Here is an 18,500-nt window from a genome sequence, read left to right as displayed (position 1 = left end):
AAGCGTGTGCTTGAGACACCATCACCGGAGGTATTCAAAAGACGGGTTGACATAGTGCTTAGTGACATGGTTTAGTGATGCTTATTTTTTTTATCAGTTAGGTTGATATTTGGACTAGGTGATCTTAAAGGTCCTTCCAATCTAGACAATTCTGATTCTATGATTCCACAGGTGTTATTCAAGGGGCAAGTGCACTAAATCCACGCAGTAAATTCACATTTTACAGAGATGCTGGAAGACTTTCAACAGCGTCTCTTCCTTCAGGGAAGAGTCAAGTGCTTGTTTGCTACTACCCTTATTTCTGACACGAACCTTATGCAGGTACCAATGGGGTTGTTTTTTCTGAGACGCCTTCGCCTGAGAGGAAGCCAGCACTGCAGGAGCGCAGGCTGGACTGAAAGGAGCAACACACCCACTATACAGCTGCTCACCTAGGAGTTAGTCAATTAGTTATCGGCTTATTTACCGTTGTGTGTTTTGTTTCCCTACAACAACAAGCATTTTTAGTCTAAATAACAGACTGAAGGGAAATAAAACACAGCTCCCCATCAGCGCCCTGGCCAGGTCCGCAAGATGGCGGGCGGCAGCGCCACCATACTACATTTCCCGTAATGCAGCGAAACCCCAGCGGCCGAAACCTCGCGCAGCTCGCGGAGCTGGAGCCGTTTACGTGCGCGCGCCGAACGCCGCCGCTGGGCGGGGCTTGGACTCCGCGCGCTCATTGCGCGCCGCGCTCCGCCGGAAGTGGCGTTCGTACGGGCAGTGCGCGACGGTGGGTGGTAGGTGCTGGGCAGGGTGGTCCGCGGGCGGTAGGTGAGGGCCCTCCCGTGGGCAGGGCGGCCGGTCGCTCTGCTCTCCTTCCCTGGGGGAGTCGTGGGAGGTCCCTGGCGCCGCTCACCGGCCGGGTCCGCCCGCCGGTTGGGTGGTCGCGGCCTCTTCTCTCGGGTCGCAGCTCGGCGGCTGGTGGGGGGGCGCGGGCCGGGAGGTAACGCAGCCCCGCGGGTTGCCTGGGGGCTGGCCGGGGACGGGGCTGGGCGCCCTGTGGCTAGGCCTGTGAGCCGGGACTCGGCATCACCTGCCGCGGCCTGGCCGCCAGGGCTGGCGGCTGACTGTGCCGAGTGGCCGCGGCGGTGGGGCTGGTGGACTCCTAGCTGCCCTTTTACAGCCTTTATCGCCTACGGCAGGTGCTGTGTAACCTTAAGAGATCTGACCAGGTTTGGGGGGAGGGCCGTTTGTTTGCTTTAAGGAGTTATGCAGGCATAGCTTTAAGAAACAAAAGTGCAGGCTTCTGCACCTTGTGCAGTAGAAAGTTCTTGATTGTTTCCTCTATGTTATAGATGAAATGTCTTTCATTTGCTGAACTCCACCTTGGTTTTTCTCACTGCTGTGCATTCAGAACTTCATTAAAAGTAGGAAGCCAAGATGAAGAGCAGAGTGACACAAGTAAATGTAAGTGTTCCTAAACCTAAATTGTGGAGTTTGTTTGTTTCCTTATTAAGGGTGATTAGGTTTGCAGTTGATGTTGTGTTAAGTAAAACTCCCTTTATGTAAAGCAAACAGTATCCGTAATTGACAGCAGCTGTTTATAAGAGAAATATTACTATGAAGTCAGTGAATTACTGTTGTCCTAACAGTGAAAGTTCTGAACATTACTAGTATGTAATGATAAAGTAATTGGTGAAAAGTGGCTGACTGAATGATGGCTAAACAACAAATGTTGAGGAATGGAGGAAAGAGGGGTTGAAAAATTATGTTATAACGGTGATGTTAAAATGAAAAGATAAAGAGAGAGGAAGTAGCAGTTAATGTGGCAACTGTATTTCTTACTGTGAAAGTTAAAGCTTTCTATTTTAAAAGCTGTGTGGCATGTTTCTGAGTGGATGGGACTGATTTTTAGGAATGCAAGAAAAAAAATTTGGGTTAAAATTACTTTCCTAAAATGATGGTTTAGAAATCTCACATTTGTAAAGTACATTAAATTTGGGACAGGTTAGCAGAGCAATGTTCTTTTAATACGCTGTCTCAAATCTATGGTATTTCTCTGCCTGTGATTCTAGGGTTCAGCACTACATAGGCTTCTTCACTCTTTTGGTTCCGACTTTTCTGACTGAAGTATTTTTTAATAGGGATGCTTGAAGGATAGTTTGATATCTTCTGATATCTTCCCAAACTGGTGGTTATGGTAGTGCTCCCTCATCTGTCAAAGTAAGCCAGTTAGTGAAAGCAGTTAATTTGGACACTTCCTGTTAATAATGTTGACATGGAGAATGTTAAAATGGACATGGAAAAATAGTAACTTGAGGCAGAAAGACTGGTCGCAAAGAGCTGAGGGTGACAGGTTCTTCAGCAAACATAGCTCCTTTTGCAAGGAGACATGAGAACTGCCAAATACAGAGACATCTGTAACATAGTTTTATTTCTGTGACCACTTGTCTTTTTGGGTCTGCTTGGGCAAAGGCAGGTGGTGTAGAACTCATGAGAATGGATCATCCTAAAAAGACCCCCCTTTTCCCATGTGCTAAAGGTTGTTCAAATACAGTAACTGTTCTGTGTTTTTCAATGATTTTTATTACCGGTTTCTTGGAAGCTTAGGATACAGTTTTGCATTATGTTATTTTGGAGGAAAAACCCAACAATTTAAGGACCTTGAATGATTTCAGTGATGTGCTATATATGGTATAGTCTCACAAATGAGTATTGAAAGGGGAAGAAAACCATGGTGAAAATACAGGAATTTCTTGTACTAGCTTTTCCATCAAAGGTAACACTACTCTGGAACTAAATTGTCAGATGGATGTTCTTTTGTAGGGATGCATGCTCCCAGTAAATGATGCAATGTATTTGTTTTGTACCATTGTCTTGGCTCAGGCAAGATAATACTGGGAATAATTTTAATACAGTGTAACACATACCCTAGAGAATACTATATTCTAGAATATGTTATAGTGGCGTCAGTAATACACATATTTATATTTACATGTCTATATGCACCATTTCGAGTGATGATTTCTATACTTTCATTGTAATGGTCTTCTCTTCCCTTAAAATATTATTTATCCTTTTTCAGAACTACAGTCTCAGGTTACCAGCCATTCATACGCAGAAATATATCTCTGCCTCATCAGGATATATCATAGCCTCATCAGCCTATTGATAGGACGATGCACATAATCATTTTCTTGCTATTATTTCTTTAGGAAGCCTCAGTTGGTGTTGATTTTACTTGCACAGCTCACTGTAAACACCACACTTGCCATTTAGTAAGGATACTTTTCTTTCCAATAATGTTTTTGGAGATCATTAGGTATAACTGGGATCTGCTCATGAAGGAGGTGCCTTTGTGTTCTACTGACCAGCACACTTAACTGGTTCTTTGATGGGGCAAAAACTAGCATGTAAATGGACCGAATGCCACTTCAGCAAATGAGATGAGTGTTTCTGCAAAAAGTTCCATCGAGGTGCATAAGCAAGCCCTTGTGTTGAGTTTCTGCGTATGAATGGCTGGTAACCTGAGACTGTAGTTCTGAAAAAGGATAAATAATATTTTAAGGGAAGAGAAGACCATTACAATGAAAGTATAGAAATCATAAAACCTGCTACTTAGCTGTATCAAAGTAGTTTTGAAACATCTTGATGATGTCAGTGTCTTTCTGTGTGCGTTGTCGATGCTGTCATACTCTGATTTTTATGTATGACTCCATAATTCTATATGTTGTGGTTCAGACCACAGAATCAGTTCTACAAACCTGACATTTCAAAAATCTAGAATTAAATTTGTTTCCAGGATCTGTCAAGTGGATCAGCATAACTTAGACGTTTATAATGTATGAAGCTAGGAATGACTCATGAGAAAATAAATCATGGTTAGTAAAAAGAAGGAAGGCAAGGAAAAATTAGGCAATATAGGGGATCTTTAGGAGAGAGGAAAGACACTCTTCAGACAAGCAGTGGTATAATTCTGTGGTATAACGGTATTGCATGTGATGCGACAAAGTGTAAAATGGCATATGGGAGAAGGAAGCAGGAAAGGCAGACCAGAGGTCCATCTATTCTAGGCTCCAGCAGTAATTGATAGCAGATGGCTTGAAAAGTTTAGGAACAGGGCAACCATAAAAGTACTCGCCCACATACTTTCCCAGCCTCTGCCTATTTGCAGCTTTGTGAGGCCGATGATTTCTTTGGTAATTGGATTTTTTCTTCAGTGTTTGTCCAGTCTCTTCAACCCATGTAAGCATTTGGCATCTGCAGCATCCTGTAGCAGGGAGTCCAGTTGCTTATCTACTTGTTATTTAGAATCATCTCTCCTTGTCATAACTGACTGACATTTGAAGGAGTAGGGTAGCAAAGACATGGATCGCTTTGATCTCAAGATATATGCGCTCACAGTAATTAATGTGTAATGTTGAAGCTTGCTTTTTCTTTCTGTTTTCTTAAAGCATGGTTCCAGTTATGAAAGGAAGGAAAACTACAGTTCACGCCAAAGAAGTTTGTCTCCAGAGGACAGGTAGAATTGGTTTTTATACCCTACAATTCTGTTCATATACCTCACATAGTGAGTTAGTTAAGTTAAAAAAAAGTCAGGTTCAGTTTTTTTTTTATGTATTACTATAATTGAGCAGTGAAAAATAAGGGTAGATTTAATAAAATACTTGAATGTCAATATAGCAGTAACTAAATAGATTGGTTATTAAAACTAAATCTTTAAAAAATCCGTTTTCATTTCTTGAAAATGGAAATTAGATGCCAGCTTTTTGCTTGGACTTGCATATTGCTGATGCCACAATTGTTACTTTAGAGCAAGATTATTGATGCCAGCAGGAGGTGGAGAACTGTAATTTGAAGTCTACAGTTTTAATTGGAATGAAGCCTCTTGTAATAAATGCAGTATCTTTTTTCTAATAGTGTCTATTCTGTTTTATGCTACACAGGCAAAAGTAGGTGAAACGAATTCATATGTTCCAAGGAATGGTATTTGATGCTATATTGGTTTAGCATTTAATTTTAAGTTCTAGGAGGAGCTTCCTTTTACAGTGCTTCTCTTGATTTTTGATTATTTTTTTCTGACAACAAATTGTTATAAAAAGAGCGTCCTCTATTTGAATGATGTGTATATTGAAAATCAGGTTGCAGTAGTCGAACAGTTGGTATATGTGTAACATTGTGTTGCAAGTAGATGCTAATAGCATTGCTTTCCTAAGCCGGTTACTAAGAATTTTGTGTATTGGGTTGCAAATAGGGATATAGACCATGACAGGTCTCCATCTCCCAGAAAGAGAAGGTATTCTGATGACAGCAGATATGATCAGGAATATTCAAGAAGGGAATACTGTGATGACAGAACTTCAGAAGGCAGGTGAGTATCAAGCTCTTTTGTAATCAGTAGTAAAATACTTGTTTCAAAGAATAAAATGTGAACACTTTTCATGAACTCTTGGGTGTTTTGTTTTGGCTTTTTTTTTTTTTTCAGAAGGATGGAAAGGGGGAGAGAGAGATACTATGAGAGATGGGAGGAGAGAGAGTCTGATCGAAGGAAGCAGAGAAGATATTCATCACCTGATCGCAGGAGTCCAGAGAGGTCAACAGACCAGAGCTCACTTGCTCATGATGAGACCACTTCAAAGAAGAAGAAAGAAGAAGTGGATCCAATCCTTACTCGCACAGGTGGTGCGTATATTCCTCCTGCCAAGCTCAGGATGATGCAAGAGCAAATCACTGATAAAAATAGGTGAGTTGAAAGTAATAAAAGTAATATATTGGAATTTTTACTGAAAAGCAAAACACTGAAGGGTTTCAGTGAATGTTGGTGAAAATGGAATATCTTTTGAGGGCTGTGATCATTGTTTTGAAGGTGCATTTTTATCAGAAGAAAGGTAAGAGAATCAGATTGTCTGTACCTCTGCAAAGTGTAAAAAGAAAAGAGGGATACAGAACACGACCAAAGATTTTTTTTAAATATCTTAGAAAACTGAACATACTGGGTTATAACATCTGTGGAGAATAACATTTTAGTATATCATGTTGGTTCAGTGATTTCCTAGTAGTTAAATGCATAATTGTAAACTTTACAATTATAAAGTCTTCATATTTATGCAGTGAATATTGTCTTAGCTATTTTAGTTTTTACAACTTACATTCTTGTTTTCATATATATTTATGAAAATCCACTTGGTGTTACCTTGAATTTATGCATTAATAATTTCTGATACCTTTGTAATAGCTTGGCATATCAGAGAATGAGTTGGGAAGCCTTGAAGAAGTCAATCAATGGTCTGGTCAATAAAGTGAATGTTTCTAATATAGAAAATATCATTCATGAGCTCCTTCAGGAAAATATTGTTCGGGGAAGGTAAGTCTTAGTATTTAGAAACAGTTCTCTTGCTTTTCTGCCAACGTGTGTATTGTTTATGTGTACATGGCTATGTCTAGTGTATGGATGCTAGTTAGTTTTTTAAAATTAACCTTAGGCTATATTGGCCTACACAGAGTAATCCCCTACTTTGGGACTGCTCAAACGGTGGGGAGGGGTAAGGGTGCAGCAGATGCTATATGCTTCCTTTTCTTAAAGCTTTTACCTATGCATTTTACTTGAATGACTTACAGGTGTCTCTGTCCATTTACTTTTGTATGCTGGGATGTTTTTCTGTGGGACAAATAATATTTGTAGCCAGTATTTAGCAAAACAAATTTTACTATGGTTACCTGGCTGGATTCTTTATTGTTTAAATGTAGAGAAAATACTATTACACTATTTGAGCTGAGTACTAAGTCATGGTGACTGTGCAAGTACTGTGTGATGACTTTCCTTGCTCTAATTTTGATGTCAGTAGAGGTTAAATATGCAATCTAAAGGCGTTAGGTTTCTTAGATTGACTACCATTTAAACAAACAAAACCAAACTACCACCACCAAAAAAAACGCTTCTGAACAAAATATCCAGAAATAATGCTGTTAACATTTCAGACAGCAACATTTTTTTCTGTCACAGCTTAATCACTGTTATTTGAAGAGGTTATAGCTAAGGAGTGAGTTACTTTCATGTATGCCATAGTTGATAGAAAGATCAGAATCCTGCAAATTGCATAAAAATAACAGAAGACAATTAAGTAAAATCTAGAGAGTGAGCAAGTAGTTCTGGAATGTGATTTCTTTGAAAAATAATAATGAAGTCTTGAACAGCTTTTTGTAAAACTACTTTTACTTGACTGCATTTCATGTCTCTGAAACTTATTTTTCATACAAGCAGTAATATTTTAGTTTTAAAATGAGCTTATTAAATGTTTTTAGAATACACTTGTCTGTGGAAGTTTTTGTGTGGCTTATAAGCTTAGAAGTTTCAAAATAAGGTAGATGGAAGATGACACCACGTTCTTCTTATACTGAATTTTTACTTCCAAATTTGCACAAAGATGCATATGAAAGTAATGGCATGAAGTTTTACCTAGCTGTAAAGTGCTTTTCTGAGTTTTTAGATCCGATTTACCCTCTAGTTAAAAACAGGCCAGTTTCAGTTTGTGAGCAAGAAGTAACTAATAGCTTCAAAATTAAATACTCTGTTTCTGTGCACTACTATGAAATGAGTTCTATTACAGTTGTCAACTCCAAAGTAAGTAGGAATAAGGTCCTTATGCAGTTTGTATTTAGTACCGTGTAGGAGGTTTTTTTGGAAGATTTCAGTGGACCACAGAGAAGATAGAGTTGGATACCAGTGTGTACTTGGAGATCTGCGTTTGAAGGGCTGCTTTTTTTCCCCCCCTCACCCATTCGTAATGGAGTAATACAGCAACAACCAAATTTTATGGGCTAAAGCATTAGAAAAAGCAAAACTGAGAGGGGAGGAAAAAAAGTCTCATATTCTTGTCAGACTTGAGTCTTGATATAAATGTGAGAGACACCTTTAGTACAATAATAGAACTATTATCTCGTGAGCCCTGTGTTTACATTCACTTAGGCCCTAAGTAGTAGTCTTCTATAATCAGTTCCCAGTTCCAAAACATAATTATTGTTTGAAAATATGCAGTTTCATATGAGAAATGCATTGAAAAGCATTACTTTGCCAATTCCGGTTTTACTGAACATTCAGTTTTGTTACTCGTAGGTAGATCTTTATTGTTGGGGACCTTTTATGGAAATAAAACTTTTATTTCTTCAAAGTTTGTTTTGCATGTTTTAAGTTATCATTATAGTGGAGCACAATTCTGTGTTTTTCATAGATAGTTGCAGAGCAAATTTTTTTTGGTCACAAACAGGATTTTGGTTTTGTAATTGAGGAAAAGAAACAGCACAGTTATACTAATCTCAAAGCTAAAAAGAGCCTACGTTGGAGTTAAAAAGGGATAATTGCAGATAAAAGATGAAGGCTTTCTACACACTTATTTTCAAATGTAGTTCTAATAGGAAAAATATTTAATGAAAGATAAGGTATCAGTTTAAGAATTTCTCAGCTTGGACACATTTGGGCAACACATTTATGGCATGTAATGGCATGCAACAAATGGCAACTCCATTTGTGGCATGATAAACAACCATTTGGAAATAACCATCTAGTATCTTGTGACTATTCCACCTGTACAATACTATTTTATGTGATATCTACTGAGTAAAACATTAAATGTTTTATTACCAGAAAAATCTGTAATTTGTGTATTTTTACAGGGGGTTGCTGTCTCGATCCATTTTGCAAGCTCAGAGTGCCTCTCCAATTTTTACCCATGTTTATGCAGCTCTTGTGGCAATTATCAATTCAAAGTTTCCAAATATTGGTGAATTGATTCTCAAGAGACTGATACTGAACTTTCGCAAAGGATATCGCAGAAATGATAAGGTATGTAAAATATGAAGAAGGAACATGCTGAAACTTGTAATTCTGCTGTGTAAACCTTGTATCAAGTGTGTCCAAATTACGTATTTCAAAGGAACACAACAAAGACATGTGCGTCGGAACTTACCCTTAGGACCTTAAGTACAGTAGTATTAGAGTATCACGAAAGCTTGACATCCTATTCTGACTTGGTACTGTGATAGTTTCTCTCTTTTTTTTTTTTTTTTGAAAGTGTACAGCCCTAACTGTGACCACCTATCTGTAGCCCAAAATAGTTGGTTTCATGACTCGATTTGATTGTGAGATACGCAGACTTTAAGTAATTTTTTTCTTCTACATAAGATGTACTAAAATTTTGTATTTTGTTTCTTTTGCAGCAACTTTGTCTAACATCTTCGAAGTTTGTTGCACACTTGATGAATCAGAATGTGGTATGTTATTTCATGTTTCTACTCAATCCAAACACTATATGGCTACTTCTTTGGTTTCAAGACAGCAGTAGCCTAAGTGAAGTTGCTTTTCCTGTCCTAATGGTTACTGAAAATCTGATTTCAGGTTTCCTTTTAATGCCTGCTCTAAGTTGTTAGGACCTTTTTAGAAAAGACATTGGTAATTTCCTATGCAGTTATCATCGTTTACCATTGCATTTATACTCCAGAGCTTCCCCAGACTTCATAAATGTTTGGGGTAGTATTCAGGCAGATCCTGATGCAAAGCAAGCTTCGTCTGAGGCTCTGTCCCGCAGATCTTAAAACATTTTTCTTGCAACACTGTCATCTGACTTGAACATCTATGTAGGCAGAAGTAGACTCAGTCGCATCTAAATCAAGTTTGTATCCAGTGCTATGCCACTCTTTTATGTTAGAAATCAGGATAGTCCAATTTAAATAATGTCAAGAAGCAGTGTTTCAGGAATGCATTGGGAACATACAGCATTTTGGTAAATAGTAAACTAATTTGAGATGTGCCATTTGCTTATATGCCTGGTTTTGGAACACCTGATTTCATTATAGACACAATGCACTTAAAACTCTCTGTAATGTAAGTACTGTTTTATTTGCTTCTTGGAAATACATTCTGTTTTTTTTTCATTGCTTGCTTGTTCATCTCAATAGCATAGTCACATTCACTACAAAGTTGGTGTAAATACAGGTGATAAAATTGTATTTGAAATTTTGAGCTTCTCTTAATTAGCTTTGTCCCACTACAGTTGCCTTGTGTGTGTGATTAAACAAGAGTGTTGTAGTATCCTCAAAGGCTGGACTGCTCTGTCAATTAAATCACTGTAATAATAGTGTAACATTGTACATTCTAATTCTTTATTGATATTGTTTCCATAGGCTCATGAGGTTTTATGTTTGGAAATGCTCACTTTGCTTCTTGAAAGGCCTACTGATGACAGTATTGAAGTAGCAATTGGATTTATTAAAGAGAGTGGGCTCAAATTAACAGAAGTTTCTCCTAGAGGTATTAATGGTAAGTATAATTAGCCAGAATATTTGTCCTTTTGGTGTTTGTATTAGTAAATCTTTTTCATATTTACATTTCTGTCTTTTTTCCAAAGCAATCTTTGACCGTCTTCGACACATTCTGCATGAATCTAAAATTGATATGCGTGTTCAGTATATGATAGAAGTCATGTTTGCTGTACGGAAGGATGGCTTCAAGGATCATCCAATCATTCCAGAAGGATTAGATCTAGTGGAAGAGGAGGATCAGTTTACTCATATGTTGCCATTAGAAGATGACTACAACCCAGAGGATGTTCTTAGTAAGTTACAAATGGGAATAATTCGATGACTGAATTCCTTATGGAAACAAATTTAAGATTAAATATTCATTGTTTTCTTCATTTTGTATTTTAAATAAGATTCTCTTTTATTCTAAAGATGTTTTCAAGATGGATCCAAACTTCATGGAAAATGAAGAGAAATACAAGACACTGAAGAAAGGTAGGGGTGTGTGTGTATGCATATTTTATCCATATTATTTATATATTTACACATTAGGGCATTTACTTATCCAACTATTGTTACTAACCTTTATTATTTAACAGTGGGTGATAATTGTGTCCCAGATAACTGTCTTTCAGTTCATCACGGACCTTTCCAATGCATTCCTCTTACTTTCTTCAGTATTGTTTCTGCAGCTACATTTTTATTTGGTTATGATGCACCTATTTTTTTGGCTCTGCCACATTCTTCACCCGAGAAACCCTTTTACTCTTGGGTGTTGGATCAAGGGTTTTTTTGGTAATAAAACTACTGTGGTCTGTATTCTTTTAATCTGGGATACTGCTCTTTCAGAAATTCTTGATGAAGGTGACAGTGAATCTGAAGCAGATCAAGAGGCTGGAAGTAGTGAGGAAGATGAAGAAGATGAAGAGGAAGATGAAGATGGTAAGTGTATGACTGGGACCTTACTAGTGTTTGGTTGACTGTAGATGGAACAGGAAAGAAAGGTTTAACTTGTTATGAATTTTGCAAAACTAAGAATCTTCAGATGTTAAGGGATGTTTTCTTTTTAAATTATTCTCAGATCTAAGTGTGTACTAGAAAATAGTATAAAAGTAATGGTCTAGAAGGAAGCATTCAGCACAGGCAGAAAATGAAAAGCAACTTGGCCTGATTGTTCTTGACCATAGTAGTTTCATGCAAGAAAAGCCATGCAAACATAAGACAGTAAAAATAATGAACATGAAAAGAGTTCCTTAAAAACTAACAAAGACAATCTTTCTGGACACTTTTAGTGCTCTACTGTATTTTTAAATTGCTTTCAAAGTCATAATGCGCTTTCTTACAACTGTGTTTACATCCTCTACATCTCGTTTCTTAGTTCAGTTCCGCCCCCTTTCTTGATCTTTAGTGCAAGCAGTCAGTGTTTACACATACATTTGATTGCCAGGAAAAAAATGGTGGGTAAGCATAACTGAAATATTTGTGTAGACTGAGTAATTGAAAAGCCAGCCAAGTCCTGTTCTTGTAAAATACCAGGAATGGATTTGCTCACCAGTTTGCTGGAGTGTTTCACAGAACAGCAGAGTTTCTAGGCTGATGAAAAGTATGAGAATTCACGTAACTTTTCATCATTTATGCTATGCCCAAACTTTACGAGACTGAAGGAGTAGTGAATACGTTATGAATGAAAGTATTCCCAGAATGGTTGTGGTTTGGAAGAGATTTTTTTTCATGCTTGTTCCAGGACAACAGAGCTTTGCTGAATGTTGTAATGTAGATCCTACACATAACAGAAAAAAAGAATTTCCTGTTAAAATCAGGGAGGGTACATAAAACATTGTATAGTTAAATTATGCAGAAAATACCTTCCTAATAATGTAGGCAAGAAATGTTAAATCCAGAGGTTGCCTTTGCATTTTGCAGGGTAAGTCATGTGAAAAGCCTTTAAATGGGGAGTTACCCTCTTAAAGCTGTATCTTTGAATGTTTACTTGTTAGTTACAGATGAGGTAAACACTATTTTTTCTTCTCTGCAAAAATATTAATAAAAAAATAATAAACCTGCTAAGCAGTCCTAAATATTTTGAGAAAAAGCTTTATCTAGTGTGCTACAGACTTAGTAAATAGAGCTGTTCTAAGAGATTACATATCTTTTTTACTCTTTACAAAACAACGTTTTTCTTTCCCAGGTCAGAAAGTTACTGTCCATGACAAAACAGAAATTAACCTCGTCTCCTTCCGTCGTACAATTTATCTTGCTATTCAGTCAAGGTAAATATAATTTGTACACCTATGAGTGTAGTTCTTTTGAAATGGGTAAACTAGAATTCTCTTTCTTCCTATACTTTTTAGTATGCAATTTAAAAGGGAAAAAAAAAACAAAACAGCAGGGTAGTGTCCTTTATGGAGCCTGACCTAATTGTATAAAGCCAGACTGTTTTGACAAACGGGTACCCAAATACGCATTCTAAGGTAACCCTGTTTGTTTCAAAATGTTTGAGTGGTGCACTGGGACTTCTCTATGAGGATTGCTGTAATCAGAGTTTTCTGGGTGAATAAAAGTCAGTGTTCTTCAGATTATAAAACATCTTAAGAATTTCTGAGAAAAGTGTTTGACACACTTAAAATAGAGATAGTGTAGAGTTTCTCCACTTCTGAGAGTAAGGAGTTCTGCAGTGTGGTACTCTTTAGGCCTGTTGTTACCTGCATTGTTTGGACAATAAGCATACAGACACCAACCCTGAAATTCACTGTATTTGTGTTCATCTTGAGAAGGAAATCCCCTTGGAGTACATGGCACAAATAATCAAAACATGATGGTATAACTCCTGTGTTGCCTGGGTGAAAGGAGAGATAAATCTGTTGCATGCCACTCAATTCCATCGTTAAAAGTAGGCATGGCCCACAACATTCTGCAGGTCTGAACCTGCATGGGGAGTGAAATAATGTAGTTGTGGTATTGATCATTAGATCTATGAATTAATACCGTACTGAGATATATGAAAGGCTCATATATGTCTCAAAATTACTGTTCAATGCTTTCCTGCCATACTTAAATTTATTCATCTTCTACTTCAGCATGGGGAGGTACTTACTGGTAGCTAAAGGCTTTCAGTATGCAAGAACAGGAATGCAAAGAGAACAGTGTGGTATATACTGGTTTTGGAGCTTATGTACAGTGCTTCGATTTCAGTGTTTTTCATGATGTGCAAAATGAGCTCACATGTTTGTGTTTTGCTGAGTTTTGTAAGATGATGTAATAGAAATCATGACCCAAGTCATGTTGTTTTCAAATTGCTTGCAAATGTAATGACTTTTGGCTAATTTTCAGCTATAAACTCAAACACAAAATATTTATTAAAAAAAAAAAAACCAACAACAGCAAAAAAAATCTCAACAAAACAAACAGCTTTCTGAATGTTAATAAGATACTTTATTTCAAAATAGTTGAAGCTTCAGCACCAACAAACATTATAATTCTAAAATTGTTTTATGTATTGCATAGATAATGAGAAGTATTTTTTTCTATTATTGCAGCTTAGACTTTGAAGAATGTGCTCACAAATTGCTGAAGATGGACTTTCCTGAAAGTCAAACTGTAAGCCTCGCTGCTTATTCTTTTTTGTTATTAACATTATTAAGAAATAGTACTATGGTAGTATCTAGAATCCTTACTCTTGGCCTGGGACCTAGCAAGCCAATGAGGGTGATTTCTTACAGCTCTTCTTTAAAATGAGCCTTACAACCTTTAGAGCAAATAAGCTGACACATAGTTCATAAGACATTTATCTTATGTAATTGCTTCTTTCTGTCAAGCAGCTCAAATGTTTGCTTATAGCTTGTTTGAAAAAGTTTGTTCATTGGACTGTTGAAACACTTACTCTCTGCCAAAAGTACTGTAGCCTGGCAGTCGTTACCAGAGCTCAGTCTCTGAAAGAGCTGGGAGTTGAAGATCGTATTTGCAGACAGCTTTAGACTTTATCAGTGGGACTAGAAATTTAGCATATCACTAAAAGAATGTGTTGTTCCATTGCTTTCACAGTGTTCTTAGAAATGCTTTATTTCAATACGCTATTATTCAAAGTATGATTGCTTTGGTGTAATCTTGGAGAACATCAGACAAAATCTTTTTTCAGACAGTGTGTGTAAGGTCAATGCAATTGGTGTGTTTTCATGTCAAGGAAATTGTCCTTCAGCTAGTACTTATGCTAGATCCTGGTGGAGTATAAATACCCAATTATATAAACAGTTCTTCAGTCAGCTGTAAGCTATCATGAGATTTGCACTTGAGAAAGCTGTTAATTTTCTTGTGGCTTTAATTATCACTACTCTGTTGCATTTGAAGCAATGTGTGTAGAAGTAACCTTACTAGTCATAATAGTAACTAGTAAGTGGAGATTTGGGCTAGAGTTAGGTGTTCTTTGAAAACTTAGTTTAACCTAGTAATCAGAAATTGGTTTGCCTGTTATTTTTTTTTAGTTTTTCTGTTTTTAAGGAATTTACATGGAAGTAAACTAAGAATTCAGATGATCGTTGTGTATTTTCTTATCTAATTCTTGAATTCTCTGCATGAAATACAATACTATGCATGCATGGGATTATGATTCTTGGTGAAGCATAACCTGAAGAATTCTAAAGAGAAAAAAAAATCCTGGTTTCTAGCAAATCAATTCAGCTCTAAAGAAATAAGAGAACAATCTAGAATAGATCTAGATAGATCATACTTCTGTAACACTGCTTGTTAGGTGACTGCTCAGAGAATTGCTCAACTGTTGGTATTTAATACCATTGCAGTCTCCGTCAACTACTAAGTATTCTGTGGGCAAGATCTATTCGGAAAAAATAAATTTAATGGAGGGAGAAAAAAGCAACCCCAAAAAAACCAACCCATAAGTCAGAATCTTAGGTGTATAAAAAAGGCAGGTTTTCTTTCACCTCTTTATTTGTTATTTTTGATATTTGACTTAGTATTTGCTACCAGGTTATTTTCTTTTGCTTTGTGTGAATCCTTTGCTTGCTGCAAATAATCAGACATACACAGACGAATTCAAGGTGATATTTCTTGTATACTTTATAGGGTGCTAATTTACTGAATATTAATATTTTTTTTATAGTACATAATCCTGTGAAGGGCTTTATTTCTATCTCAGCTTTGAGAAACCTTATTTCCCCTATCAATCACATATTAATGTATGTGGCAATAAACATGCAAATGTGTTTGGTTTTTTTCTGCTGCACTGCAAACACAATTGTTACTCCTAATTTTGTAGGAGAGCTCTCAGAGCAACTCCCAGGTCTAGTTTTGAGACTCAAGAAAGTATGGCTAAATTGAATATATATGGAACTTTTGGGAATCAATTAAGTACAATGCTAACTAATTTAGAGTATGGTAGCTTTGTGACCAGCAGCACTGTAATCTCTGAAATGTTTCCACTGAATTTCATGTCTCTCTAAGAGCATGTGATTGGAGGAGACAAAATATGATATCCCACCAGCTGTCTAGACAGTATTTTGTTCCGTTAACATCTCATTTCCAACAGATTTTTTCCTATCAATTTGTGCTTTGGAAAATGGGTAAAATTCACTAAGCATCACAGTTCTTCGTATTAAAATCTACAGCATTCTTTTAAAACTAGAACATTTAGATGATTAAGAATTTATGTATTACAGTTTATGATACTTAGATAATTTATTTTGGTTAGCACACCACCCTGTTAAAAAAAGAATAATTTGAGGTGATGTAGTTATGATTCAGCTGTAATTGCTGTGAAAGAGATGCTGTTAAAATAAAAGCAGTGGTTGTTTTTGGCACTTTGTGTTTGTGTGCAAGTATCTATCTATCTAAAGAGATAAAAATAAATTGGTGTCAACCTATGATTCAATACTAGTTGCAGGAATTGCTACAATTCGTGGTTCAAAACTGCACCTTCTATCATGAGGCATCTTCTCTGTGTTGATTTCTTTTTTCCCCGAATAATCATCATTACTTTTCACCTCACCTTAATCAAATATGCGAGAGCTTTGACTTGCTCACTGTATCAAACTACAGCTCCTAAAAAAAAAAAAAAAAAACCCCAAAAAAAACAAACCACACAACGAGGTTTCCTCATTAGTGTGAGAACAGAGAGAGCAACCAGACACAGACAATAAAATTATTCAAGGATTTATGGGGTTTGAGTCTACCCATGTGGATGAAAAACTGAATGCACTCAGCAGGAATTTCTGGTTGAATTAACTGCTAGTGTCTAAACAAGGAAAATAATCTTTTATTCTTTCAAGTTAGTATCTTCTGATTGAAGCCTTTAGTGAATTGATTCCCACTGTCTTCATTATCAAAACCCCACAGGATTAATTTTTTTTAATCATAAAACAATTTTTGGGGGGGGTCTGTTTTACTGAAAGCTTCAGTGACCTATGTTGCAGGATGATGTGTCTTTATCTATAATTTCTTTGCACCTTATTATTCAAAGCTCTAACCAGTCTTGAGACATTCCTGAAATGTTTGCTGAACTTTGGGTGAATCTTCAAAGTTCGTTTATGCTTGTGAGAAAATTGCAATTTAGATCAGGTGTAGGAGAGGTAATAATGTCATGGTTGGCTGTTTCTTACAGTGAAGACTGTATAGGTAAGACCTCATTCTTAAGACTCCTGCTATGAGTTACATTTATCATGAGAAGCAGGTACTGTGTTTGATTGAAGTATCCCTTAATGCAGTTTCTATTCCTTAATTTTTTTTTTCTCAAATTAAGTCTAATTTTACAGTAACTTTGTGTTTTCCTGCTGTAAGGCTTTAATTAATAAAATCGGCTTCCTTTAATTTTGTCATTAAGACTGTTTTCCACGGGCTTTGAGTAGTGAACTGTCAATTAAATACCATCTGAAAGCTCGTAAGAATACTCAAAACCTAAAGACAGGCATGAATGACAATTTTGAGATTAATATAATATTAATGACTTTCTTGCAGGTTAATTGCTCCAGAAATCTTTATTACAGAGACTTTTGGTGTGATTTAGCAGGGCTAAGTTCAGGAATATATTTAGCAGTTTTTATCAGTGGTTGAATTATCAGATTATTGTGTTACGTTAACTGCTGTGCAACACAAGTGTTTGAATGCTTAATACCAGTAATGGATTTGTCACACAGTTCTGGCTTGCAGAAAGAGGATTAAGGTTCAAATGGATCATCTATGGAATAGGACAACATAATACTGCTTTCTGGCATTGCAGTTTAGTACTGCGTGCTGAGGGGGATGTCAGCAGTCTTATTTACTAACCTAAAATAGTTGTGTTCTGAATTGAAATGAACACACTTTTTTCTTTTTGCCATGAACTGAAATCCTGCTTTTTCAGAAGTGAATGATGCTGTTAAACAGAAACATCCAATTAATTTTTAGTCTCCAGCTGCATATTCTACTTCCAGAAAATACCCACTTATTTCCTCATCCTTTATTTTTTCCCACATACCTTTTTTGGGGCGAAACGTTTTGCCTACTACAGTGTCCTGTTTTTCTTTCTCTAGAAAACACCTTTTCTTTTCACAGTTTTCTTTTCCAGGTTCACAAGCTCAGTTTTCATTACCAGCTTTCCAGTTTTTCTGTTTTCCTTGGCTCTTTTTTTTTATTAATTTATTTTTGCTCCAGGATTCTGAAAATATACCTGCTTCTTGTACCTGGACCTTTTCTTTAAACTGTCTTCCTGATCACACTTGTTTCTCACCCTTTTAGATAACCCTAATGTGTTCAATGTTGTCTTCTGCATCTTCTGTATCAAAGGGCCCTTCTTTAGTCATTAGAATTTAAATCTTCTAAGATGTATCGTTTTCTTCTGTATCTCATTCATCTCTGATAGATGTAAGCAGTGTGCTTTCTTGTTTCTCTCTTTTTTTTTTTTTTGTAACCTTTCAGGTTTCTTCTGTCTGTATCCTTTTTTTGGCACATCATAGTTACCTTAAATGAGCAAAACTGTTACTCCTCTGTGGTTAATATATATGTCCAGAAGCCGTTTCAAAACACTTGTCACAAGTTTTCTTCCTGATCCTTTTTCAGTGTTTTCTGTATTAGTTTTTCAGGATGCCCCTGTGCATGATGTTTTGTAGGTCTTCTCTTGTTCTGTCACTGTTTCTTTAAAAAAAAAAGAAATCTTGTAAGTCTTCTCAGTTCTATTATGAGAACTTTTCCTAAATCTCTTACTAAAAGCCTCTTCAAGTTAATTTTGTTTCTCTTGTTAC

The 18,500-nt window shown here is 36.6% G+C and overlaps 1 protein-coding gene across 1 annotated transcript in view; it reads left to right on the top strand.

The window, feature by feature from the left end:
• The first annotated feature begins 746 nt into the window (after positions 1-746).
• Positions 747-18,500, top strand: part of CWC22 (CWC22 spliceosome associated protein homolog) — a 34,274-nt gene continuing 16,520 nt past the window's right edge. The window contains exons 1-14 of the mRNA XM_074144857.1: positions 747-779; positions 1,338-1,449; positions 4,437-4,504; positions 5,237-5,353; positions 5,468-5,725; positions 6,218-6,346; positions 8,653-8,821; positions 9,196-9,249; positions 10,159-10,294; positions 10,383-10,589; positions 10,708-10,770; positions 11,125-11,217; positions 12,464-12,545; positions 13,812-13,872. Coding sequence (XP_074000958.1) covers positions 1,423-1,449; positions 4,437-4,504; positions 5,237-5,353; positions 5,468-5,725; positions 6,218-6,346; positions 8,653-8,821; positions 9,196-9,249; positions 10,159-10,294; positions 10,383-10,589; positions 10,708-10,770; positions 11,125-11,217; positions 12,464-12,545; positions 13,812-13,872 — 1,464 coding nt within the window. The 5' untranslated portion in view covers positions 747-779; positions 1,338-1,422. The remainder of the gene's footprint in view (positions 780-1,337; positions 1,450-4,436; positions 4,505-5,236; positions 5,354-5,467; positions 5,726-6,217; positions 6,347-8,652; positions 8,822-9,195; positions 9,250-10,158; positions 10,295-10,382; positions 10,590-10,707; positions 10,771-11,124; positions 11,218-12,463; positions 12,546-13,811; positions 13,873-18,500) is intronic.

This window comes from Numenius arquata, chromosome 3, assembly GCF_964106895.1.
Source record: "Numenius arquata chromosome 3, bNumArq3.hap1.1, whole genome shotgun sequence".
NCBI lineage: Eukaryota > Metazoa > Chordata > Aves > Charadriiformes > Scolopacidae > Numenius > Numenius arquata.
The sequence above is the reverse complement of the archived record's forward strand: the minus strand, read 5'-3'. Positions and strand labels throughout refer to the sequence as shown.